The sequence below is a fragment of the Misgurnus anguillicaudatus genome, chromosome 7 (genome assembly GCF_027580225.2).
Source record: "Misgurnus anguillicaudatus chromosome 7, ASM2758022v2, whole genome shotgun sequence".
NCBI classification, from domain to species: Eukaryota; Metazoa; Chordata; class Actinopteri; order Cypriniformes; family Cobitidae; genus Misgurnus; species Misgurnus anguillicaudatus.
Genome location: NC_073343.2, coordinates 39,433,283 through 39,460,576, shown reverse-complemented (window position 1 = coordinate 39,460,576; position 27,294 = coordinate 39,433,283). Strand labels below are relative to the sequence as shown.

Sequence of the window (27,294 nt, the reverse complement as noted above, 5' to 3'; positions counted from 1 at the left end):
TTTATTAAATATTTCATCATTTCCTGTTTTCAATTTCTTCCTTACATTTTTAGCCTACGTGTTTGATCTAAAACTATGATGTTTACATACAAATTAATTTGTATAGGCCTGTTTATATATTATTAACACTTTACATCGTGTGTGTGTGTGTGTGTGTGTTATGTTTATATATTTATTAGTTAACATCATAATTTAGAACAAACAGGAAGAAGAAATAGGCTAAGATATAAGGTAAAAAGTAATAAAAAACGAAAAAAAAACCCCGAAAACTTTAATAAATGGTAATATTATTGATATTATGAACTAATTAAAATCTTTAATCTTTCTAAATAAATTATAAACGTAACGTGATGAAAACGCTGTAAGAAACCCATAGAGGGATCAGACTTCAAAAGAACACCGGATATGTTCTCTAATTATTTTCTATTCAAAGTATTAAAAGATTTCAAGATGATTTCATCACTCCAGTCTGTCCGGTTGAGGGCTTTTATTGCAACCATAAACACCTACGTTTATCTTCAAATGGTGTCTTCAACGACGGTGTACTATAAAAATGAAGGTCATCTATTTTGGCATTCCTATTCTGATACTCAACAGCACAACAAAACATTTTCTAGTGAGATATATTGTTCGTTTCACTCGCGTCTCATTCACTTCCACTGTTTCTGCCACCACATGCGCGCGTGACGTAACTGTGACGTCGACTCGCAAAAGGTCTATATATTCTGTCTCATTATTGATTATGCAATTATTGTTTCCACAAATATATTATGTCTCACAAGGCCAATTGAAGTAACAAACAGAGTTCGTCATTTTAGATTTGAGAAAGAGTCCAGCTGCACTTTGCTACACCGAACAATAAGTTATTTGTTGCAGCCCAAGACCAATAAGAGTGTACGTCATCTCAGATAAGAAGAGTTTACTGCATAAAAATGTCCGATGTTGGGAGGGCAGATGATATTTGAGCACCTCTTTACTTTATTGGTTTGAGCAAATAAAGTATTTTTGTTTGGCACCTGAATCCTTTGCTTCTGAGTTTTATTATAAAGATTCAAGACTTTTTGCCACTACACTATCAAGTAAAATACAAAATAATGGGTACATTTAGCACTACACTATCTACTTAAAGAGTAACTAAACCCTAAACCAACTTTTTTTAGTTAATGATCTGTAAAAATGATGCTTTATTAGTGCTGTTCATTGATTTTAAGTTTTTTGACACTTGGATATAAAGTGTTTCAATACTGCAATATATGGTGTAAAAACGTCTGAGTGCTGCCCTCTTCAGGTTGAACGGTGGCTACTGCAGTTGAATTTTCCTATTGGATATTGGGTCCAAAAAATGACTAGTGACGTAGGCAGGTTCAAGCTCACCACGCCCTTGTTACGATCTCACCACACACTTGGTACGAGCTTAGTTCGTCCCCTCTATCTCCGTTGGGATCTGCCCACTTTTCTTTTTCACTTTTTCAAATATTGCCAGTGGGTGGAGTCAGGCTCTGACCAGGGGTTTAGTTACGCTTTAACAGAAATAACTGCAACACTAAAAAAATTAACCGCAAAGTGCGCATGCGTCAACAGAGGGTCACTCGGATGATCGCAGCAGTCACCATTTCTTGGCGCTGTGGCAGAACCGCGATCTGTTAGGTAAGTTTTTTTATTAACTTGTTGATATCATCATGAATGAAAAAGTTAAGTTGTTTAACGGTAAAATCTACCAGAAGATTAGTCATTTGCACGCTTCTCTGTCTCTGTGACGGATTGACAGTTTAAATTGGTTGTCAAGTTAGGATTAAAAAGCAAAATATATTGTCCAGTCCTTGCACCTGCGAATACGAGTAAAAATCTATATTTATGTTTGAAATATATTAACTTCCATTATTATTATTATTTACATGCAGCGTTGTGGACTTGAAGCTCGGTCTCGAGACTGTATTTTAATGGGCTCGGACTTGTCATGGGCTCGGGTGCATTTTGACTACTCGTACTCGTACATATTTGGAATCTGACTTGACCCCGAGTCTTTTCGAGTCCTATTAAACAAAGTAAATATGCGTTGTCATGATCAAATATTGGCACCGTTCTATTGATAACCCACGAGACACTTCATAATGATTTGCCGCGTATGTGTGTTTGACTTCTCACACCGCTGTACAGACCTGTAGTCGTATAACGTCACAGTACCACGAGAGCGGTTTGAGAACAGACAGCTTCGTATCTTCTCAAGTCACTCTCGCGGTACTGTGATGTCATACACTGGCCGGTCTGCGCATCGCTGCTTGAAGTCAAACAAACATCTGGACAAAAAACTGCTCAAGAAACGTTAATACAAACCACCGTTAAAACCAACGACGAGTTAACCTAAACATCAACCGCTGTGTGTGTTTTTATTTTAAAGCACTTGTTGATTTTCTTTCTTGAGTGTTGTATTGAGTTTAAAGAGAGTCTTCTCTGTGTATTTTAGTGTTGATGGTGAGAGTTGAGATGGATGCGATGTGCTGTAAATCAGTAGGAACTGATCTGTCCATGCTGGATATTGATGATTTCAACACAGAAATCTCTCAGCTGAAGAAAAAGGTGGCGTTACTGGAGACAAAACTGAGGTCAAGAGGAGATAAAGGACTGAATAGAGAGGTTTGTACAGCTTAAACATCCTTTACCTGTTTGACAACATCATAATTTTACTGTCTGTGTGTGTTGTGTTGTCAATCTTCCACACAGGACTCCGAGCTCAGTCTCACTTCACTCGGTTATGTGGAGTCAAAGCCCACAGACGCTCAGGACACTACAGTGTGTGACAGTAATCAGAGCTTACAGGATGATCAAACCTCCACAGAGTCTCTGGATTCTGTCTGTAATGCTGGAGAACAGCAGCAGATCCTGCAGACCACACTGAAGATGTGTTCAGTCAAACTCATCGACTGCAGGAATCTCATGATGAAGATGAGAAGAGAAACCACTGATGAGGAACATCACACTGAGGAAGATGAAGACAGTCATGATGATGAGGATTTTATTCCTTCAGGTTTGTCTCATACTCAGTCAACACTGATATAGTTCAGATTTGCTCTGTCATACATTCTCAAATAATTTATGTGGAGCATCTAACATTGCTTCTTGGATTAAGACAATTTGATTGTACCCACGTAAGTTTTCGTTCATGAAAATCCGTGTGTATCTAGAAACACTCATTGCAAAAAGTCATAGAATTCATGTTGATTCGGCAATCTTTTTTCGTATACAGCGTCAACTTATTTTACGTAGAGCGTAATAAACTGATTTGAGGATGTATCTTTGCCAAACTTATGCGTATTGACACGACACTTGGTACTACTTATGATGGCAGTCAGGAACTGAGGCTGCATGCACAGTTTCAACATAGTGGCACCTAGTGGTAGTGCTTATAAATTTGACAGCGATTGACGTTTTTCATTGGAGTTGAGTCCTGAATTGTTGCGTTCAACAATAGCAACCATGCCAGGTTTTGCCTTATGCTTAGTCCAGCGCTGCAAAATACCGCTTAAAAACCATCACAAATATATCAGCATTTTTCCTGTTGACTCAAAACTTTTTTCCATATATGAATAGCTTCTGTACTACGTAACTATGATGAAACTTCAAAACTTCGATTGGAAATCGCCAAAAATGGCAAAAAATAAAACGTTTTTTTATGTGTTTGTTTTTAGAAATTTATGTTTGTCATGCTATCACAGTCATGACCTGAGGTTACAGGCACGTTTCATCCATGTTTCATTAAAGCGCCACCGTTGACAGCTACTAATGATCGTATATGCTTCTCTTCTGTCACGCACTCCAGTCAGAAACTATGAAAAGACACACGACGGCGCTTCATGACAAATTCGTTGGCACATCTTGTTCATTATATGACAATATCTGAGCTTCGCAATATTTCCTGCCACATTGCTCCATTAAGCAATACAATAGATTGTTTTAAAAGACTTCTTATTTGTCCGGATCCCCCACCTCACGTGGTATAAAAAACAACAAAACACAATATATATTATATTAAATATATACTATTTATATTTTTCTTAAGTGGGATTCGGATGTGAAAGGCGCTGCATAATAAACTTAGCCTAACTAAACTAAACCATAAGAGGTGATGTATAGCTTTAGCCTACATAAATGCTTCTTGCTTTAATGTTGCGAGTTCCTCTTCAGCCATTTCATGCGGTTCTGTTTTTAATACTTCATTGTTCAGAGTTCATATTGATGATCTTAGGCTATAGATGATCTTTTCAAAAAGCCATAAGCACACTTCAATCAAATGTGCTCTTTCATTTGCTCTGAATGCGCGTGTAAAATTTATTTCTGGGCAATGCAAGGCTGGTTTTTGAAAAGTAAGTGAGACTCACTGCATGTTTCGGCGTGGAGTATTTGTTACGCATCAATGAGATGCACGGTGAAGCTTTTAAAGTTCTTATATTCACAAAACCTATCAACAAAACATCGATTATAATTAAGAAACAAATTATATGAAACAGATTTTTTTTAAAGCAGCAAACAAAACTTTTTTTTCCTGTGATCACATACTCGTCTTCCCACCACAGCAGCTAACACGTACGGCTGCATGCAGGTTATGAAGGTGGTATCTTAGCAAACTAGAGCTGTTGTACTTCATCGTAGTTTACATTGGGCGTCTTTGTCATCATTTATTAATTTGAAATGCTCCCACACTCCACTCCCTTTTGACCCTGTTTGGTTTCTTTTTTGCTGCCTCAAGTTTGTGTAGGGAATCTCTCCACCGGCGTTGTTCAATTACCCGACAATTAATTTAATTTAATCGAGTAAATTCTTGTCGACAATTAACAGATAATCGATTAACCGATTTTAGTTTTGCTTAAAACTACTGCAAACTAAACTATATATAAACTATATATTATATATAAAACTATATATATAAAATCATGAGCCATTCTCTTTTCATGATTAATTCCTTTCATGGCTTGGAGTATAATCATTGGTGGATGCCAATTCACACCCTAGATTCCAAGCAGAGTTCCCTAGCAACCATTATGTCTTGGTGTCAGAACATTCTAGAGCAAGAGGTCTCAAACTTAAACTGGCTTGTGGCCATTTCTGATATGGACATCTTGTCGGAGGACACGAAACGTTTACATTAGAGTCTTGTCTCTGTGTATTTTAGTGTTGATGATGAGAGATGAGATGGATGAGATGTTCTGTAAATCAGTAGGAACTGATCTGTCCATGCTGGATATTGATGATTTCATCACAGAAATCTCTCAGCTGAAGAAAAAGGTGGCGTTACTGGAGACAAAGCTGAGGTTAAGAGGAGATAAAGGACTGAATAGAGAGGTTGGAACATCTTAAACATCCTTTACCTGTTTGACAACATCAAATCATTTAAATCTTACTGTCTGTGTGTGTTGTGTTGTGAGGATGTGGATGTGGTTTGTTGTGAATCTTCCACACAGGACTCCGAGCTCAGTCTGACTTTACTCGGTTATGTGGAGTCAAAGCCCACAGACGCTCAGGACACTACAGTGTGTGACAGTAATCAGAGCTCACAGGATGATCAAACCTCCTCAGAGTCTCTGGATTCTGTCTGTAATGCTGGAGAACAGCAGCAGATCCTGCAGACCACACTGAAGATGTGTTCAGTCAAACTCATCGACTGCAGGAATCTCATGATGAAGATGAGAAGAGAAACTACAGAGGAGGAACAACACACTGATGAAGATGAAGACAGTCATGATGATGAGGATTTTATTCCTTCAGGTTTGTCTCATACTCAGTCAACACTGATGTAGTTTCAGATTTGCTCTGTCATACATTCTCAAATAATTTATGTGGAGCATCTAACATTGCTTCTTGGATTAAGACAATTTGATTGTACCCACGTAAGTTTTCGTTCATGAAAATCCGTGTGTATCTAGAAACACTCATTGCAAAAAGTCATGGAATTCGTGTCGATTCGGCAATATTCCTTATTCCTGAGAATGAGAGCTTTCATTTGATATAAGACTTGCCCATGTTTGTCATATTTGAAAAATATGAAATATGTGAATATTAAATCATATAAAAAATTATGGGGGGGTGATAGTTTAAATTAAGTGTAAATAACTTTCTTACAGTAAAAGATATCTCAAAGTGATGCATATCTGCAGAAAGTAGAGACTCTAAGCTTTCAAACAGTATCTCATATGTGTTACTGGGGTCCATGACAGACCATTAAAGATTAAAAGAATATTTTATATTGAGTCAAAATACGAAATTTTGTACCCGGGACAGGGTCCTCAGGGTTTAAGAGGTTAAAAGACTGTTCTTATTTGCGCGGATCCCCCACCTCATGTGGTGTAAAAAACAACAAAACACAATATATATTATATTAAATATATACTATGCATATTTGAGGACATTTTACGTAATTTATTAGTTTATATTTTTCTTAAGTGGGATTTGGATGTTAAAAGCACTGCATAATAAACTTAGCCTAACTAAACTAAAACATAAGAGGTGATGTATAGCTGTAGCCTACATAAATGATTCTTGCTTTAATATTGCGAGTTCCTCTTCAGCCATTTCATGCGGTTCTGTTTTTAATAGTTCATTGTTCAGAGTTCATATTGATGATCTTAGGCTATAAATGATCTTTACCTGTCACTGTTCTCTGTGCTTGTGTGTTCCCTCACACGCATCCTCCGTCAAAAAGTGTGACGGGCTAAAGTAGTCTATTAAAAAAATTATATGACATTGATTATTAAAAGCCATAAGCACACCGCAATCAAATGTGCTGTTTCATTTGCTCTGAATGCGCGTGTAAAATTTATTTCAGGGCAATGCAAGGCTGGTTTTTGAAAAGTAAGTGAGACTCACTGCATGTTTCGGCGTGGAGTATTTGTTACGCATCAATGAGATGTACGGTGAAGCTTTTAAAGTTCTCATTAATTTATATTCACAAAACCTATCAACAAAACATCGATTATAAATAAGAAACAAATTATATGAAAAAATTTTTTTTAAAGCAGCAAACAAAACTTTTTTTCCTGTGATCACATACTCGCCTTCCCACCACAGCAGCTAGCACGTACGGCTGCATGCAGGTTATGAAGGTGTTATCTTAGCGAACTAGAGCTGTTGTACTTCATCGTAGTTTACATTGGGCGTCTTTGTCATCATTAATTAATTTGAAATTCTCCCACACTCCGTTTTGACCCTGTTTGGTTTCTTTTTTGCCGCCTCAAATTTGTGTAGGGAATCTCGCTACCGGCGTTGTTTAATTACCCGACAATTAATTTAATTTAATTGAGTAAATTCTTGTCGACAATTAACCGATATTCGATTAACCGATTTTAGTTTTGCTTAAAACTACTGCAAACTAAACTATATATAAACTATATATTATATATAAAACTATATATATAAAATCATGAGCCATTCTCTTCTCATGATTAATTCCTTTTATGGCTTCGAGTATAATCATTGGTGGATGCCAATTCACACCCTAGATTCCAAGCAGAGTTCCCTAGCAACCATTATGTCTTGGTGTCAGAACATTCTAGAGCAAGAGGTCTCAAACTTAAACTGGCTTGTGGCCATTTCTGATATGGACATCTTGTCGGAGGGCACGAAACGTTTACATTAGAGTCTTGTCTCTGTATATTTTAGTGTTGATGATGAGAGATGAGATGGATGAGATGTTCTGTAAATCAGTAGGAACTGATCTGTCCATGCTGGATATTGATGATTTCATCACAGAAATCTCTCAGCTGAAGAAAAAGGTGGCATTACTGGAGACAAAGCTGAGGTTAAGAAGAGATACAGGACTGAATAGAGAGGTTGGAACATCTTAAACATCCTTTACCTGTTTGACAACATCAAATCATTTCAATCTTACTGTCTGTGTGTGTTGTGTTGTAAGGATGTGGTTTGTTGTAAATCTTCCACACAGGACTCCGAGCTCAGTCTCACTTCACTCGGTTATGTGGAGTCTAAGCCCACAGACGCTCAGGACACTACAGTGTGTGACAGTAATCAGAGCTCACAGGATGATCAAACCTCCACAGAGTCTCTGGATTCTGTCTGTAATGCTGGAGAACAGCAGCAGATCCTGCAGACCACACTGAAGATGTGTTCAGTCAAACTCATCGACTGCAGGAATCTCATGATGAAGATGAGAAGAGAAACTACAGAGGAGGAACAACACACTGATGAAGATGAAGACAGTCATGATGATGAGGATTTTATTCCTTCAGGTTTGTCTCATACTCAGTCAACACTGATGTAGTTTCAGATTTGCTCTGTCATAGCTTCTCAAATAATGTATGTGAGATATCTTCTGGTCTTTCAACAACTACTGATACTGATAACACGGTACACCGCTTATCCGGATAGTTCAAATCATCGGGTGCCGGTTGCACCAGCTGGATGTAAAAAGTTGGACTTAAGCGCTACATCAGGTTTTGCTATGTGCTAATTCTAATTTGGAATACATGATCTATACACAGGGTCCCCGCGGGTCCTTAAAAAGTCTTAAAACGTCTTAAATCTGGAATTTCCACTAAGAAGGTCTTAAATTTCATGTCAGACTCATCATCCAGTGTTTCCCATACATTGTTATATTTCATACTAGGGATGCCACAATTCTCAATACATTATTGAAACGTTCGGTTCGACCCCCACGGTGCAATACGCGCATGTGAATTGCGGTTTTTCGGTTTGTCCATCCAAATCTATCAGTTTTATATTCCCTGCACTTTTGTTAATGTCTGCGTCCACATGATCTCCGCGCTTATAAACGCCACAGCGAGTTGATATCCAGTCACTGTGCGCTACCTGCGTTGACTCTGCTTGAACTCTGCTTGCAATGCTGGTGTCAGATTTCATTCGCGTGTGCACACACACAACAGAAATACGTTGTAAATATATGTAAATATATGGTGATATTGTCAGAAGCGTTTAGCTATAGACCCTTTGCAAACACGTGACCTAGACCACGGGACGACGCCATGCTGGACGGCAAAATCACTGACGCACTAGGTTGATTAGTAATAGACGAGCGGGATTTTTGATTAGTTTTAAACAGTTTAAATATATATTACACTAAAATACATGGCTTCTTATATTAAGGAAGTTGTTGTGCCGTTATCGGTCGAGGTAGGGCATTTGGTAGGTCCTCACAAAAAGCGCTATTTAGAGAAGTTAGAGATAGCGGGACTGGATACCGACCCTTACCTTCTTCCTCCTTCAATTTTCACGGACCTCATTAAACGCCGAGTCTGCCCGACTTCAGCCCGCATGATTTGTACCACTATGTGGTAAACGGGATATCCCCACACACTGGTGCTGATCTTAAGGCTGTTAAAAGTCTGCAGAGCTGCCAACTTCTGAGTTCAGCTTGGAGTGAGATTTTTTTTGGGGGGTGGCTGACCGCGGGTTTGTGGTAATAATTTTTTATATAAGTCCTAACCATTTGCCAATTGATAATAGTGTGAATTTTAGCTATTTCTGTGTTAAATATTTGGGAAAGACTGCGTTAAAATGGTTCACAATACAAATCGAATCATATTTTAGAAATTAAATTGAAATAAAAGCTTTTACTGAGTTTAAATGCCTGGGATTAGAGTCTTTACTATTATTTTATACACTTCTATTATGCTTTCCTTCTGATAAAAGTGCCAAAAAAGTTCAGTTAAAATCTAATGAATAGGCTACTGGTCTCTGTAAAATGTATAACTGCAGATGACAGCAGCTTTGATTCAGTTTATCCACTGAGAAAGAGAAGCTTGATGATTTGTGATTGGTGATAGAGGGACTGTCACAATCAAATAAACCAAATGAGTAGTTTAATATTAAACTAAAGCAACAGATAATGTGTATGTCAAGACCATATAATTATATTTCGTATATATTATTGTTTATAGATGTCAAATATCAATTGACTTTTTTCTCTTTTATTAAAACCTGTCACTGCAAACATCACGCAGGCTTGTACTGCTTGCAAACATGCACACGCGAGTGATGGTTGATTAAAATTGCTGTTTTCTGAGGGTATCTGCGTGCGTGGAATCCGGGCAGGTCTCTGCTTTTCATCCAGACCTTGACGCTTTGTGTGTTCGACTGGTGCGGAGCTGACTGATCGGCGTATGACATCAGAGTAACGCGAGAGCAAAGGTAAAGGCGGACCCTTTTGTAACATTTCGACTTGCTCTCGCGGTACTCTGATGTCCTCGCTGCCGAACTTCCTGCGCAGCGCCACATAAAGTGAAATGTTCTTTGACTCTTTGCAGCAAAGCACCAGCAACGTGAGAAGGTGGCACGCAAAAGACAGTGAAGGTACCCTAAAATATAAAAGTGTCAGTACTGCGAGCACTGGTTTAGCTACTTACATCGTGAAAATGGATGTGTGGCGTGAGAATGGGGTCAATTGCGTGGGTCTCACGGTGAATGCGAAAGAGTTGGCAGCTATGAAATTTATGGTGTCACTGCAGCATTAAACAATAACATTCATGTAAAAATAATGTATTTATGCCACTTTTCTGTAATGGTAGGTGCATCATAGCAACACGAAATAACCATTTAATGACCCTAACGAACACAAACACGTACTTGTTCGGCTTGCCGTCCGTCTACAACATAACACTTCCGCCGTCCATCATGGCGTCCATAATTCGCGCGAGTAGAGCGTGACGTCACGTGCAAGGGGTCTATAAATCGGGATTTAAGCAGTAAGTAACGTGGTTGGATTAAACACGAGGGTGGTGTTATTGGGTCGTGTTTAGTCACTATTTTTTAGTCAGTAACCCTATTTATATACACAGGCTCTCAAGTCTCACGCATTGACCGTGAGACACACGCGTTTCAGTCAGTTCACACGCCACACCTTGTATTTCTCACGCTGAGAAGTAAGAAATAAATTGTCCTGCTATATTCAATAAATGGACGAGGCGCATGGCAGTTCTGTCGAGTTCAGCTGCTTCCTTCGAGTTTTTTAAGTGTGTTTTCAACTTTACGCAGCGCCACAAAACCGACACGCAGATGACATCAGGGTACCGCGAGAAATCTTGCGAAGGAGGCTGATTTCAAATCGCTCTCGCACTTGTCGTTTTTTTTGCAGCGCCTAATGAAGTCGTTCACACAATGCATTCTACCAGGCAATCAAAAATAAATGAGAAGTTGTTTCTGGTGATGTTATCCCGCTGCAAGCAAGTTCATTACTAACATGGATTTAACGGAGTGGAAGTTGGATGAGCAAGATCCGATAAATGCTGTAGATATAACCCATTTTTTAAGCATTTTACGATTCCTGGATGAAATCATTGCATTTGATCAAAGACAATGAAAGCTAATATTGGGGAATAAAGCCAAATTCGTGCTAAATTATTATTGATTCAGTCAAAAACTCCAACAGCTTTGCAACCAGAAGCTTTAGTTACCTGAAATTAAGAAAAGTACTAGAGGCTTCCTGAAATATATAAAATGTAATAGAGATGCATTTCATTATTATTGCCCTTTCATAAGTAAATGTTCTGCAATACTGTATGTGTACAGTAAGCTCAAGTTAAAAGAGTACAATTCCATAATCCACTTAAAGTGATCTATTTTCATGTACTAATGTTGTACTTAATATAGCCTACATTTTTTTGTTCTTTAGTACATTAATATGAAATATGCTAAAATGTAATTTAAAAATGTATTTAGGTAACACTTGAAATAAATTTGAACCCATCTTTGTATGAAAGATGAGTACACGTTAACTTCAAGTGGTATACAATTTTGTAATACGAGATATGTTAAAGGTGACATAGAATGATTGAACGGGGTATTTATCCTTGTTCTGTGATGTGACGTAGACAAAAATGTTTTTGTTTGGGTCTGTAATGCCTTCCTAAAAACCTCTCTCAAATAGCTCTATTAGGGTGGGAAATTTAAACAAGTGATTTTGCACCTATTTGGCTCCCCCTACTGGCTTAACTTGTAATCTCATTACTGATTGGCTGACTTTGCTGCCACTCTAAAAATGTAGCCAATTATTTTAAAGTGAAGGGGCAGGGAGATGCCTGTGATGTCATAAGCATCAGTTTTTCAGATTGGGCTGTTTTCTGGCTGACATTTCTAAAAGAGGAATTTCTATGAGACTGAGATGTTTAGCATGTTTAGCACTTTTTGTATGTTTGTGAATGTGGGTAGACTACCATTATTCAACAAAGACAAGGTAAAAATGGTTTTTCATTCTCTGTCCCCTAACTGCATTTCAGTTCATATTAATGTAATCTCAAAATAACACTGATAATGACACTTAGATGTTTTTAAGATTATCTTAAGTACTAAAGTAGAAACTTTGTATTATGTACAAAACTATTTTGTGAAAATAGGGCACTTTAAAGGGATAGTTCAACCAAAAATAACAATACTGTCATAATTTTCTCACTCTCACCTTTTTACAAACCTGTATACATTTTATTGTTCTAAAAAACACAAAGGAAGATATTTTGAGGAATGTTTGTAATCAAACCTTTAATGAGCCCCATTCACTTCCATAGTAGGATAAAGTATAATATGAAATTCAATGGGGCCCATTAAACAGTTAGCAAAAACTTGAGAATTGGGTGGGGCCGAGGGGTCACTGTTGCAAATACCCGTCTCCTGACATCTCACTCCAAACTTTTGGTAAAACTTGAGAGCCCTGATATACATGTCTGACAACAAAACAGATAATATGTAAAAATATAATTAAGTTGTGTTAAAATACAATAAAACTCAATTAACCTACTTAAGTCTGAGTCATTAATGTTAATCAAACAACCCAAGACAAAGAGAAAATCCCTTCTGTAGCTCTAAAAAATAATCATATTTAATTTATACAAAGACTTTACCTAATGTGCAACTTTGTTCTTTTTTATAAATGTTTGTAATTTCTTAATTTGTTACTTAATTTTTCCCACCCCTTTTTTGCTGATCTGAAAAATGATCAGATCTGTGCCTCAAAAACCATAATGTGATCTGAACCATGAGTTTTGTGATCCGTCACACCCCTAATTTGTAATGTTCTGGGCTGTTCTTTCTCCATGTCTTTTTCAAAATGCTAAGAGGGGCCAGAATTTAGAAATTAACTGAAGTACCTTAAAGGCAGATTTTTACATACACAGTAAGCCATGTCAGAATTGTTAGGCGAATTAGCGCTTAGTATAAAAGTTGTTGTTTCCCTGTGATGTGTCTTGAGTGTGGCTCAGGCGAGCTGTGCCGTGCTATGCTTCAACACACAATTCTGTGTCGTGTCGCGCTGAACATTTTCCTGTTTTTATGATAAAGTCTTACATTTTTATTTTAGAGGACTTAAAAAGGTCTTTAAAGTCATTAAATTTGCTGTTAAAAAATTTGCAGATACCCTGATACACTTTTATAGCCTACATTTTTTGTTCAAGTTTCTGTTTTGATTTATTTTAGATTTTTTTAAGTCACTGTATTGACGCAATATTGACAACCTCATAAGTGCTTTTGAAAAAACAAGGAAGCGTCTTGACTCGTGTTTAACACATGTTTGTGAACGGAACTTTGTCATTAATAAACAAATGAATATAAAACTGAGTAAATAAAAATGATGTTATATTTTTGACAGCAGATGCAGGCCGCAGAAGGGGGAGGGAGGGAAGCAAATGGTCTACGGGCCATGAGTTTGAGACCACTGTCCTAACGACACAAGGGTGGTCTTTTTTCACTTGTGGCTTGCAGAATATCAATGAATGGATGCCATTTCACTCTCTAGTAACCAATGAGAATATCCAAGCAATCATTTAGCAAGCCCTATATCTCTTCATCAGAACATTGTAGAAACATGGGGCTGGGCTCTTTTGACTTGTTAACACTATTGTAACATTTGTAACATTAACTGAGTTTTGCTACTGCAAGCACCACTCACATTTTCTTCATTGTTCTAGTTGTCCATGTGCTCCTCGAGAAGGGAGGGAGAGGTTCCACTGAACAAGAACACAGCTTTTTTGCTGATAACTTTTGTATTCTTTTGTCTGAAACCATGAGGCTTTCCTACATTCTTTAAACTCCTCATCCAAACTATATTTCCTTTTTGCCCTTGTTTGGCTTGACCCTGGTATTGATGCTTACAGCTATATTTGTTCTTGTGTTTCTTTCAGATGAGAATAGTGATTCAAGTTGTGATGATGAAACGCCCTCAACATCAAAAGAGCGACTGGCGGCACAAACTCTTTCCTGCACCAGATCTAAAATTAGCTGTACTACCTTACAAGCAAAGAAACTTCATTCAGAAGAGCACAGAGAGAAAAAGAAGAAGAAGAAAACGTTTCACTGTAAGCAGTGTGGGAAGGGTTGTGTCTCTTATTCTAGTCTGAATGTTCACATGAGGACACACAGAGGTGAAAAACCTTACTACTGCACTGAATGTGGAAATGACTTCCGCACCAAACAAGCTCTTAATGTTCATCAGAGAATTCACACTGGAAAAAAACCTCATCGCTGTAGTGTTTGTGGGAAGAGTTTCAGTCAACATGGTAATTTAGTGAGACACCAGAGAACTCATACAGGTGAAAAACCTCATCGCTGTAGTGTTTGTGGGAAGAGTTTCAGTCGACGTGATCTTTTAGTGAAACACCAGAGAACTCATACAGGTGAAAAACCGTACTACTGCACTGAATGTGGAAATGACTTCCGCACCAAACAAGATCTTAAAGTTCATCAGAGAATTCACACTGGAGAGAAACCATACGAGTGTCCTCACTGTGAGAAGAGATTCAGACAGAAATCTTATCTAAAGACGCACATCCTTTTACACACCAATGAGAAACCATATCAGTGCAGTCAATGTGGAAAAACCTTTAGAGATTCAAGGTCATTAAAATTACACCAGATTATTCACTCTGAAGAGAAACTTCATCAATGTTCACAATGTGATAAACGTTTTGGTTGTAGATCTTATCTGAAAATTCATGAGAGAGTTCACAATGGAGTAAAACCTCATTACTGTAGTGTTTGTGGGAAGAATTTCAGTCAACGTGATCATTTAGGGAGACACCAGAGAACTCATACAGGTGAAAAACCTCATCGCTGTAGTGTTTGTGGGAAGAGTTTCAGTCAACATGGTACTTTAGTGAGACACCAGAGAACTCATACTGGAGAAAAACCTCATCACTGTAGTGTTTGTGGGAATAGTTTCAGTCAACGTCATCATTTAGTGTCACACCAGAGAACTCATACAGGTGAAAAACTCTCAGTGTGAGAAGACTTTTGCTCAACCAGATTCCTTAAATATCCATCAGAGAGTTCACACTGGAGAGAAATCTTAGCACTGTTCTGTTCTGTCTGTCATGTTTTGTAGTCTGTAGTTCTTTTATTCATTGGTTTGTGTTAATTGTAGCCCTATGTGTATCTTGTCATCCTCTCACTATATATAGCCCAGTTTCTCAGTTGTCTTTTGTAATATATATTAAAGGGCACCAATTATCCGATTCACGATTTTACATTTCCTTTGGTGTGTAAGTGTGTGTTGTACATTTGAACAATATGCAAAAGGTACAAACCCCACAGTAAACAATGACCCGAGTTTTCGTCCCTCGAACATAACTCTCTTTTTTTTGGACAACAACAAACACACGGATTGTAGGCAACAGTTTACTATGTGCTATATGCTAATGATAAGTAGATTTTGTAGAAAGTAAAGCCTAATAAAATATATTTTTGGATTTCACAAAATATTTAGTTTAAACCTTCATATATCAACAGGCAAGCAAATACATTTCTAATTTTACAACTAATATGGCAATAAATGTATTCTTGTCCAAAATATATTTTAAATATTTGTTAAATACAAGTTAATTTTATATGGTATATTTTTTAATTTGAACATATATTTAATTTATACTCTTTCAAATCTGCTATTTTTAAAAGTTTTGTAACATAAACAAAGTTTTTTTTCCAATGCGATGTGAAACTTTTTTCTAAATATATTTTAGATGCTTTAAAAAAAAAAAAATATATATATATATATATATAATATATATATATATATATATATATATATATATATATATATATATATATATATTTTAAATATACTACAAAATAAACAAAAAAACCTGCCCCCAAAAACATATATATAAAACATATATAGACCTTTTGCGTGTTTGCAAACAGAGATTACTTTTTTGTGGGCGGAGCCCAACTGGTGGCAGAACATGAATGCTTCTCAATAGAGGTGTGAATCGTTTTAGCATTAAACTGTGATTTATATGGATCCGGTGTTCTGTAGAAGTCTGTTTCCCCTATATTTCTCTTAAGTATAATGTTTCTTATAACGTTTTCACCAAGTTACGTTTATTTTTTAAATAAATTAAAAGTTTAAATGGCTTGGCTACTAATTGTGTGCATGTATGTAATGTATATGTATTGTTCTTTATTGGTTAATCAATTATTTTTACAGTATGAATCGCTGAAGTACTTATAAGAGCAATACTATCATGTATTCTGTATAATATAATTTATTAAATATTTCATCATTTCCTGTTTTCAATTTCTTCCTTACATTTTTAGCCTACGTGTATGATCTAAAACTATTATGTTTACATACAAATTAATTTGTATAGGCCTGTTTATATATTATTAACACTTTACATCGTGTGTGTGTGTGTGTGTGTGTGTGTGTGTGTGTGTGTGTGTGTGTGTGTGTGTGTGTGTGTGTGTGTGTGTGCTATGTTTATATATTTATTAGTTAACATCATAATTTAGAACAAACAGGAAGAAGAAATAGGCTAAGATATAAGGTAAAAAGTAATAAAAAACGAAAAAAAAAACCCCCGAAAACTTTAATAAATGGTAATATTATTGATATTATGAACTAATTAAAATCTTTAATCTTTCTAAATAAATTATAAACGTAACGTGATGAAAACGCTGTAAGAAACCCATAGAGGGATCAGACTTCAAAAGAACACCGGATATGTTCTCTAATTATTTTCTATTCAAAGTATTAAAAGATTTCCAGATGATTTCATCACTCCAGTCTGTCCGGTTGAGGGCTTTTATTGCAACCATAAACACCTACGTTTATCTTCAAATGGTGTCTTCGACGACGGTGTACTATAAAAATGAAGGTCATCTATTTTGGCATTCCTATTCTGATACTCAACAGCACAACAAAACATTTTCTAGTGAGATATATTGTTCGTTTCACTCGCGTCTCATTCACTTCCACTGTTTCTGCCACCACATGCGCGCGTGACGTAACTGTGACGTCGACTCGCAAAAGGTCTATATATTCTGTCTCATTGATTATGCAATTATTGTTTCCACAAATATATTATGTCTCACAAGGCCAATTGAAGTAACAAACAGAGTTCGTCATTTTAGATTTGAGAAAGAGTCCAGCTGCACTTTGCTACACCGAACAATAAGTTATTTGTTGCAGCCCAAGACCAATAAGAAGAGTGTATGTCATCTCAGATAAGAAGAGTTTAATCTTACTGCATAAAAATGTCCGATGTTGGGAGGGCAGATGATATTTGAGCACCTCTTTGAGGGGTGTTTGTCTCACTTTATTGGTTTGAGCAAATAAAGTATTTTTGTTTGGCACCTGAATCCTTTGCTTCTGAGTTTTATTATGAAGATTCAAGACTTTTTGCCACTACACTATCAAGTAAAATACAAAATAATGGGTACATTTTAGCACTACACTATCTACTTAACAGAAATAACTGCAACACTAAAAAAATTAACCGCAAAGTGCGCATGCGTCAACAGAGGGTCACTCGGATGATCGCAGCAGTCACCATTTCTTGGCGCTGTGGCAGAACCGCGATCTGTTAGGTAAGTTTTTTTATTAACTTGTTGATATCATCATGAATGAAAAAGTTAAGTTGTTTAACGGTAAAATCTACCAGAAGATTAGTCATTTGCACGCTTCTCTGTCTCTGTGACGGATTGACAGTTTAAATTGGTTGTCAAGTTAGGATTAAAAAGCAAAATATATTGTCCAGTTCTTGCACCTGCGAATACGAGTAAAAATCTATATTTATGTTTGAAATATATTAACTTCCATTATTATTATTATTTACATGCAGCGTTGTGGACTTGAAGCTCGGTCTCGAGACTGTATTTTAATGGGCTCGGACTTGTCATGGGCTCGGGTGCATTTTGACTACTCGTACTCGTACATATTTGGAATCTGACTTGACCCCGAGTCTTTTCGAGTCCTATTAAACAAAGTAAATATGCGTTATCATGATCAAATATTGGCACCGTTCTATTGATAACCCACGAGACACTTCATAATGATTTGCCGCGTATGTGTGTTTGACTTCTCACACCGCTGTGCAGACCTGTAGTCGTATAACGTCACAGTACCACGAGAGCGGTTTGAGAACAGACAGCTTCGTATCTTCTCAAGTCACTCTCGCGGTACTGTGATGTCATACAATGGCCGGTCTGCGCATCGCTGCTTGAAGTCAAACAAACATCTGGACAAAAAACTGCTCAAGAAATGTGAATACAAACCACCGTTAAAACCAACGACGAGTTAACCTAAACATCAACCGCTGTGTGTGTTTTTATTTTAAAGCACTTGTTGATTTTCTTTCTTGAGTGTTGTATTGAGTTTAAAGAGAGTCTTCTCTGTGTATTTTAGTGTTGATGGTGAGAGTTGAGATGGATGAGATGTTCTGTAAATCAGTAGGAACTGATCTGTCCATGCTGGATATTGATGATTTCATCACAGAAATCTCTCAGCTGAAGAAAAAGGTGGCGTTACTGGAGACAAAGCTGAGGTTAAGAGGAGATGAAGGACTGAATAGAGAGGTTTGTACAGCTTAAACATCCTTTACCTGTTTGACAACATCAAATAATTTAAAATCTTACTGTTTGTGTTGTGTTTTGTTGTGAGGATGTGGATGTGGTTTGTTGTGAATCTTCCACACAGGACTCCGAGCTCAGTCTGACTTTACTCGGTTATGTGGAGTCAAAGCCCACAGACGCTCAGGACACTACAGTGTGTGACAGTAATCAGAGCTTACAGGATGATCAAACCTCCACAGAGTCTCTGGATTCTGTCTGTAATGCTGGAGAACAGCAGCAGATCCTGCAGACAACACTGAAGATTTGTTCAGTCAAACTCATCGACTGCAGGAATCTCATGATGAAGATGAGAAGAGAAACTACAGATGAGGAACATCACACAGATGAAGATGAAGACAGTCATGATGATGAGGATTTTATTCCTTCAGGTTTGTCTCATACTCAGTCAACACTGATATAGTTCAGATTTGCTCTGTCATACATTCTCAAATAATTTATATGGAGCATCTAACATTGCTTCTTGGATTAAGACTATTTGATTGTACCCACGTAAGTTTTCGTTCATGAAAATCCGTGTGTATCTAGAAACACTCATTGCAAAAAGTAATGGAATTCGTGTCGATTCGGCAATCTTTTTTCGTATACAGCGTCAACTTATTTTAGGTAGAGCCTAAAAAACTGATTTGAGGATGTATCTTTGCCAAACTTATGCGTATTGACACGACACTTGGTACTACTTATGATGGCAGTCAGGAACTGAGGCTGCATGCACAGTTTCAACATAGTGGCACCTAGTGGTAGTGCTTATAAATTTGACAGCGATTGACGTTTTTCATTGGAGTTGAGTCCTGAATTGTTGCGTTCAACAATAGCAACCATGCCAGGTGTCGCCGTATGCTTAGTCCAGCGCTGCAAAATACCGCTTAAAAACCATCACAAATATTTCAGCATTTTTCCTGTTGACTCAAAACTTTTTTCCATATATGAATAGCTTCTGTACTACGTAACTATGATGAAACTTCAAAACTTCCATTGGAAATCGCCAAAAATGGCAAAAAATAAAAATGTTTTTTATGTGTGTGTTTTTAGAAATTTATGTTTGTCATGCTAAAACAGTCATGACCTGAGGTTACAGGCACGTTTCATCCATGTTTCATTAAAGCGCCACCGTTGACAGCTACCAATGATCGTATGTGCTTCTCTTCTGTCACGCGCTCCAGTCAGAAACCATGAACAGACACACGACGGCGCTTCATGACAAATTCGTCGGCACATCTTGTTCATTATATGGCAATATCTGAGCTTCGCAATATCTCCTGCCACATTGTTCCGTTAAGCAATACAATAGATTGTTTTATTTGCGCGGATCCCCCACCTCACGTGGTATAAAAAACATCAAAACACAATATATATTATATTAAATATATACTATTTATATTTTTCTTAAGTGGGATTCGGATGTGAAAGGCTCTGCATAATAAACTTAGCCTAACTAAACTAAACCATAAGAGGTGCTGTATAGCTTTAGCCTACATAAATGATTCTTGCTTTAATGTTGCGAGTTCCTCTTCAGCCATTTCATGCGGTTCTGTTTTTAATACTTCATTGTTCAGAGTTCATATTGATGATCTTAGGCTATAGATGATCTTTCAGGGGTGCAAACTTGTCACCTTTCGGCGAAATTCGCCGTTTTTGATCCAAAATAGGTCATTCTTGTGATTCGTCTAGATCCGATGAGTTTTTGAAAATGAGGGGTGAGGGGGGTCTGCGACATGGTAGCAGTAAATGAAATTATGAAAATCATGTCCAGCTATTGTGGTAACGATGTCAAATTACTAGCCAGTTTGGCGGGTTATGCTTTACAATTTATAGCCACCTCATTTGCTGCCGAAGTTTAAGCAGTCTGCAGATTGAGTGCACACACTTAACTAAGGTTACGCGCCCACGTCACGTTGCTGTGCGCGTGGTCATAAAGCTTAACATTTGTTCACGCACCGCAGTTAGTTAAGTGATTTTAAGCCGTTGACAACAGTGTTTATGCGCTATATACCTGTTTCTTTTTAAGAGGAGCGTGCAAGCCGTGTATCCGCTTCTCATTAAGCTCGTGAGTATTTTGCCATTGTATTAAATGCATACACGCGTCAGACCTGCCAACCTGTACAAATTGTGCGTAGCAGTACTCATTTTGACCTCAAAGTATGATTTGTCACTCTAAACTACGCAAAAACCTGGTGACGCCCTTTGCCGCGCGAAGTACTCAAAAGAAGCGACAGAAAAAAGAAAAATATGTTCAATCATAGCACTGGGCTCATCCACCACATAGAAAGTGGGGATGACTGACAAGTCGCATGGCCAATCAGTAACAAGAGTCTGCTATCGATGGAATCACAAAATCCAGCGTGATCTCCTTCCTCCACCCAGTTTCTGACCATCTTTTTCAACGGAGAGTCAAGACGTCTGACCCGCTAAGGTAAACTGGTCAGGGTGGATGTGCAAATAATGAAATAGTGCATTAGCTTAATCCCATGAAGTCGATGGTCGCGCGGGCTCCGTTTCATAACGCGCACTTGACCGCAAGATGCGCTAACATTACTTCTGATTTGTAAATGGGCATCATTTATAATTGAGCGCTTGCGAAAAAGTACAATGATTTTTACCATTGGGCAGATCATCCAGTTTTAGTCAAATAAAAACGGAAAGTTCACTCTCAGTGAGGGGAATTCACCTGACATCCGAGTGAAGCGGATTAAATGCGTTCTGAAATAACACGCTCTTGATAATTGTCAATAAAATAAAACATCATATACAAACCACATCAAATAAAGTTTTATAAATGGAGAATGTCTCGAGCGCCCACGTGATAGGTGCCTATGCTGTACTGTACTGTAAACAAAGCTACAATAAATTAAAGACAGACATACAGTTAACAGCACTACTGTCACAGTTATGGTTGAATTTAAAGAATGTTAACTCTAAAATACTGTCTTAAAGGGATAGTTAACTTAAAACACGTAATTCAGTCATAGTTTACATAACAGAACAGACTATCCAAAAATTTGAGTTTCTTTATTGTGTGATACACAAGTTATTTTAAAGTGTTGATAACCACAGTGTCTGGTCCCACTCCATTGTATTTTTTTGCTGGTCAGGGAAAAACAAAAAAAAATTCTCAAATGTGTGTTCACATTAGTAAATGCATTATAAACAAAAAAATGAACATTATATTGTATATAAGCATTCATTAATTCTTGTTTATGTAATTACAGTAATTGATGTTGCATTAACTATGCTAACAGGTTCAAATTTGATTTAAATAAAAATGCTAAAATCATTATATATATATATATATGAGCGCTTGTGTCTTTGTCACCTTTTTCACCCCTGATGTGCTGTTTCATTTGCTCTGAATGCGCGTGTAAAATTTATTTCTGGGCAATGCAAGGCTGGTTTTTGAAAAGTAAGTGAGACTCACTGCATTTTTCGGTGTGGAGTATTTGTTACGCATCAATGAGATGCACGGTGAAGCTTTTAAAGTTCTTATTATTCACGAAACCTATCAACAAAACATTGATTATAATTAAGAAACAAATTATATGAAACAGATTTTTTTTAAAGCAGCAAACAAAACTTTTTTCCTGTGATCACATACTCGCCTTCCCACCACAGAAGCTAACACGTACGGCTGCATGCAAGTTATGAAGGTGGTATCTTAGCGAACTAGAGCTGTTGTACTTCATCGTAGTTTACATTGGGCGTCTTTGTCATCATTTATTAATTTGAAATGCTCCCACACTCCACTCCGTTTTTTACCCTGTTTGGTTTCTTTTTTGCCGCCTCAAGTTTGTGTAGCGAATCTCGCCACTGGCGTTGTTCAATTACCCGACAATTAATTTAATCGAGTAAATTCTTGTCGACAATTAACCGATATTCGATTAACCGCCTTTAGTTTTGCTTAAAACTACTGCAAACTAAACTATATATAAACTATATATTATATATAAAACTATGTATATAAAATCATGAGCCATTCTCTTTGCATGATTAATTCCTTTCATGGCTTGAAGAATAATCATTGGTGGATGCGAATTCACACCCTAGATTCCAAGCAGAGTTCCCTAGCAACCATTATGTCTGGTGTCAGAACATTCTAGAGCAAGAGGTCTCAAACTTAAACTGGCTTGTGGCCATTTCTGATATGGACATCTTGTCGGAGGGCACGAAACGTTTACATTAGAGTCTTGTCTCTGTGTATTTTAGTGTTGATGATGAGAGATGAGATGGATGCGATGTGCTGTAAATCAGTAGGAACTGATCTGTCCATGCTGGATATTGATGATTTCATCACAGAAATAAAGGATAAAGGACTGAATAGAGAGGTTGGAACATCTTAAACATCCTTTACCTGTTTGACAACATCAAATCATTTAAAATCTTACTGTCTGTGTGTGTTGTGTTGTGAGGATGTGGATGTGGTTTGTTGTGAATCTTCCACACAGGACTCCGAGCTCAGTCTCACTTTACTCGGTTATACGGAGTCAAAGCCCACAGAAACTCAGGACACTACAGTGTGTGACAGTAATCGGGGCTTAGAGGATGATTCTGTGTGTAATGCTGGAGAACAGCAGCAGATCCTGCAGACCACACTGAAGATGTGTTCAGTCAAACTCATCGACTGCAGGAATCTCATGATGAAGATGAGAAGAGAAACTACAGAGGAGGAACAACACACTGATGAAGATGAAGACAGTCATGATGATGAGGATTTTATTCCTTCAGGTTTGTCTCATACTCAGTCAACACTGATGTAGTATTAGATTTGCTCTGTCATAGCTCTCAAATAATTTATGTGTGATATCTTCTGGTCTTTTAACAACTACTGATACTGCATCAGAACATCGTAGAGAAATGGGGCTGGGCTCTTTTGACTCATTAACACTGTTGTAACATTTGTAACATTAACTGAGTTTTGCTACTGCAAGCACCACTCACATTTTCTTCATTGTTCTAGTTGTCCATGTGCTCCTCGAGAAGGGAGGGAGAGATTTCAGTAAACGAGAACACAGCTTTTTTGCTGATAACTTTTGTATTCTTTCCTCTGAAATCACATTTTCCTACATTCTTCAAACTGCTCATCCAAACTTTATTTCCTTTTGGCCCTTGTTTGGCTTGACCCTGGTATTGATGCTTGCAGCTATATTTAGGGCCCGAGCACCATGGGTGCAAAGCCTTATTGTTTTTGCTCAGTTTCCTCTTCTTCTTCTCCAAAATGAATTGCATTTTTGAGTGCATAAACATACTTGAAAACTCATGAAGCTTTGCACACACATCAGAAGTGACGAAAATGTACATGTGGTATAGGCGTTAGAAGTGGGCGTGTAGAAATGACTCGATAGCGCCACCTGCAAAATTTCAAAAGAACAATCCTCCAGATACGAAAAACGTACAGATACGAAATTTGGTAAAATCATCTATCACCCCAAGACCTACAAAAAAGTCCCTTGGAACCAAGCTATAAACCCCGGAGGAAGTCAGCCATTTTTAATTTTCGCTGTGATTTCTGTGCAAATTTTGCCATTTCTAGGTTTCGTACTTTAATGAACTCCTCCTAGATATTTAATCAGATCTTAACCACTTAACTACAATCATAGCACCGCCAAGAGGCAGCAAGAAATGCCATGTTTTACCCTGTGGTTTACTGCTGATAGAGATTTATTCAGATCGTCATCATATTTGGTCAGACTGATCTTAAGCCCTCTGCGATGATAAATTGGCAAAAAAAATGGCAAAGTTCTTGACTTTTCATTAAGGGGCGTGTCCATGGTGGCATGACAACAATATGGTGAAATGAATCACATTTTTGAGGGCCTAAACATGCTCGAAAAGTCATGCAACTTTGCACATGTGACAAATATGTCCTCCACAGGAAGTCAGGCATTTTGAATTTTCTCTGTCATTTTGGTGCAAATTTTGCCATTTCCAGGCATTATACTTTAACAAACTCCTCCTACAGATTTCATTAGATCAAATAAATCGTTATGACCATATTTGGTTGGTGTCATCTAATGTCTTTGCGATGCTAAATTGCGGAGATTGACTTTTTGTTGAAGGGTGTGTCCGTGGTGGCCTGCAAAATTTCGGCTTTTCGCCATAAAACAGGGTGTTGTTCCAACTCAGGCTTAAATGTCCAACCTGACCCACTCTTAACACGTTAGATATAAGGATCTTGGCCTGAACACAATAAAATGGCAATTTTCAGTAAAAGTTATAGCGCCTATATGCGTGCGAGGGCCCTACCATCGCTGCTTGCCGCTTTAATTATTCTTGTGTTTCTTTTTAGATGAGAATAGTGATTCAAGTTGTGATGAAGAAACGCCCTCAACATCAAAAGAGCGACTTGCAGCACAAACTCTTTCCTGCACCAGATCTAAAATCAGCTGTACTTCCTTACAAGCAAAGAAACTTTATTCAGAAGAGCACAGAGAGAAGAAGAAGAAGAGGAAGTTTCACTGTAAGCGATGTGGGAAGGTTTGTGTCTCTTCTTCTAGTCTGAATGTTCACATGAGGACACACAGTGGTGAAAAACCTTACTACTGCACTGAATGTGGAAATGACTTCAGCGCCAAAGAAGCTCTTAATGTTCATCAGAGAATTCACACTGGAGAAAAACCTCATCGCTGTAGTGTTTGTGGGAAGAGTTTCAGTCAACATGGTAATTTAGTGAGACACCAGAGAACTCATACAGGTAAAAAACCTCATCGCTGTAGTGTTTGTGGGAAGAGATTGAGTCGACGTGATCATTTAGTGACACACCAGAGAACTCATACAGGTGAAAAACCTCATTGCTGTAGTGTTTGTGGGAAGAGTTTCAGTCGACGTGATCTTTTAGTGAAACACCAGAGAACTCATACAGGTGAAAAACCTTACTACTGCACTGAATGTGGAAATGACTTTCGCACCAAACCAGCTCTTAAAGTTCATCAGAGAATTCACACTGGAGAGAAACCATACGAGTGTCCTCACTGTGAGAAGAGATTCAGCCGGACACATATTTTGAAGGGACATGTGTTTATACATACCAATGAGAAACCGTATCAGTGCAGTCAATGTGGAAAAACCTTTAGGCAATTAAGTACACTAAAATTACACCAGATTATTCACTCTGAAGAGAAAATTCATCAATGTTCACAATGTGATAAATGTTTTGGTTGTAGATCTTATCTGAAAATTCATGAGAGAGTTCACAATGGAGTAAAACCTCATTACTGTAGTGTTTGTGGGAAGAATTTCAGTCGACGTGATCATTTAGGGAGACACCAGAGAACTCATACAGGTGAAAAACCTCATCGCTGTAGTGTTTGTGGGAAGAGTTTCAGTCAACATGGTACTTTAGTGAGACACCAGAGAACTCATACTGGAGAAAAACCTCATCGCTGTAGTGTTTGTGGGAATAGTTTCAGTCAACGTCATCATTTAGTGTCACACCAGAGAACTCATACAGGTGGAAAACTCTCAGTGTGAGAAGACTTTTGTTCAACCAGAAATATCCATCAGAGAGTTCACACTGGAGAGAAATCTTAGCACTGTTCTGTTCTGTCTGTCATGTTTTGTAGTCTGTAGTTCTTTTGTTCATTGGTTTGTGTGTAAATTGTAGCCCTATGTGTATATTGTCATCTTGTTTTCTTCTCAGTATATATAGCCAAGTGTCTCAGTTGTCTTTGTTGTAAAATATATTAAAGGGAACTAATTATCAGATTCACGATTTTACATTTCCTTTGGTGTGTCAGTGTGTGTTAGTACATTTGAACAATATTTAAAAGGTACAAATCCCAAAGTAAACAATGAGTTTTCGTCTCCAACGGAAATCTATTTTCTTGGACTACAACAAACACACGGATTGTAGGCAACAGTTTACTTTCTGTGCCTGTTGACGTGGACACGACCGCCATTATTATAATCTCCCGCTTCAGTCTTCATGTTGTAAGGGGAACAAATATGACCCCATCCATCCGTTTGGCCCAATGGCGGAATCCAAACGCTGGCGAAGAGTTATAGCGCGTTCGGTCTTTTCCGGCGCTTATAAAGACAAATTAACGTTACGCAACTTTTCACCTGACTCCAAAGATATAAAATGTATTGTAATATGAATCAAATTGATATAAATATAGAATTTGGATAAACATTTGATCATTCTATTTACTCATGTTAACATTGAACTCATTCATTTCGATTACCAATATCATATCAGCCCACATCGGCCGTTGTGCGGGTTCTGAAACATAATACTCAACCACACCAGAGGTCCTGACTTATATAGCCCTCGAATAATCATTACAATTACCCTCAACTTAGTTAGGGTTAAATAATTAGTCTATCCGTGTAACCAGAGGAAATGGTTGAAGCAACTGCCCCATGCTGGCGTGCCCTTAATTATCATTAGAAAATATTATGCAACCCAGCCAACTATATCCAACTTAATACAGAACTCAAAACTATAAT

At 37.6% G+C, this 27,294-nt stretch overlaps 1 protein-coding gene across 1 annotated transcript in view; it reads left to right on the top strand.

Moving 5' to 3' along the window:
• Positions 1 to 26,571, top strand: part of LOC129417782 (uncharacterized) — a 40,687-nt gene extending 14,116 nt beyond the window's left edge. Inside the window, exons 8-21 of the mRNA XM_073869182.1 lie at positions 1,565 to 1,647; positions 2,465 to 2,634; positions 2,722 to 3,025; positions 5,168 to 5,337; positions 5,421 to 5,760; positions 7,651 to 7,820; positions 7,934 to 8,237; positions 14,133 to 15,228; positions 17,732 to 17,814; positions 18,632 to 18,801; positions 18,887 to 19,226; positions 23,056 to 23,174; positions 23,259 to 23,574; positions 25,136 to 26,571. Coding sequence (XP_073725283.1) covers positions 1,565 to 1,647; positions 2,465 to 2,634; positions 2,722 to 3,025; positions 5,168 to 5,337; positions 5,421 to 5,760; positions 7,651 to 7,820; positions 7,934 to 8,237; positions 14,133 to 15,228; positions 17,732 to 17,814; positions 18,632 to 18,801; positions 18,887 to 19,226; positions 23,056 to 23,174; positions 23,259 to 23,574; positions 25,136 to 26,316 — 4,846 coding nt within the window. The 3' untranslated portion in view covers positions 26,317 to 26,571. The remainder of the gene's footprint in view (positions 1 to 1,564; positions 1,648 to 2,464; positions 2,635 to 2,721; positions 3,026 to 5,167; positions 5,338 to 5,420; positions 5,761 to 7,650; positions 7,821 to 7,933; positions 8,238 to 14,132; positions 15,229 to 17,731; positions 17,815 to 18,631; positions 18,802 to 18,886; positions 19,227 to 23,055; positions 23,175 to 23,258; positions 23,575 to 25,135) is intronic.
• Positions 26,572 to 27,294: the final 723 nt, after the last annotated feature.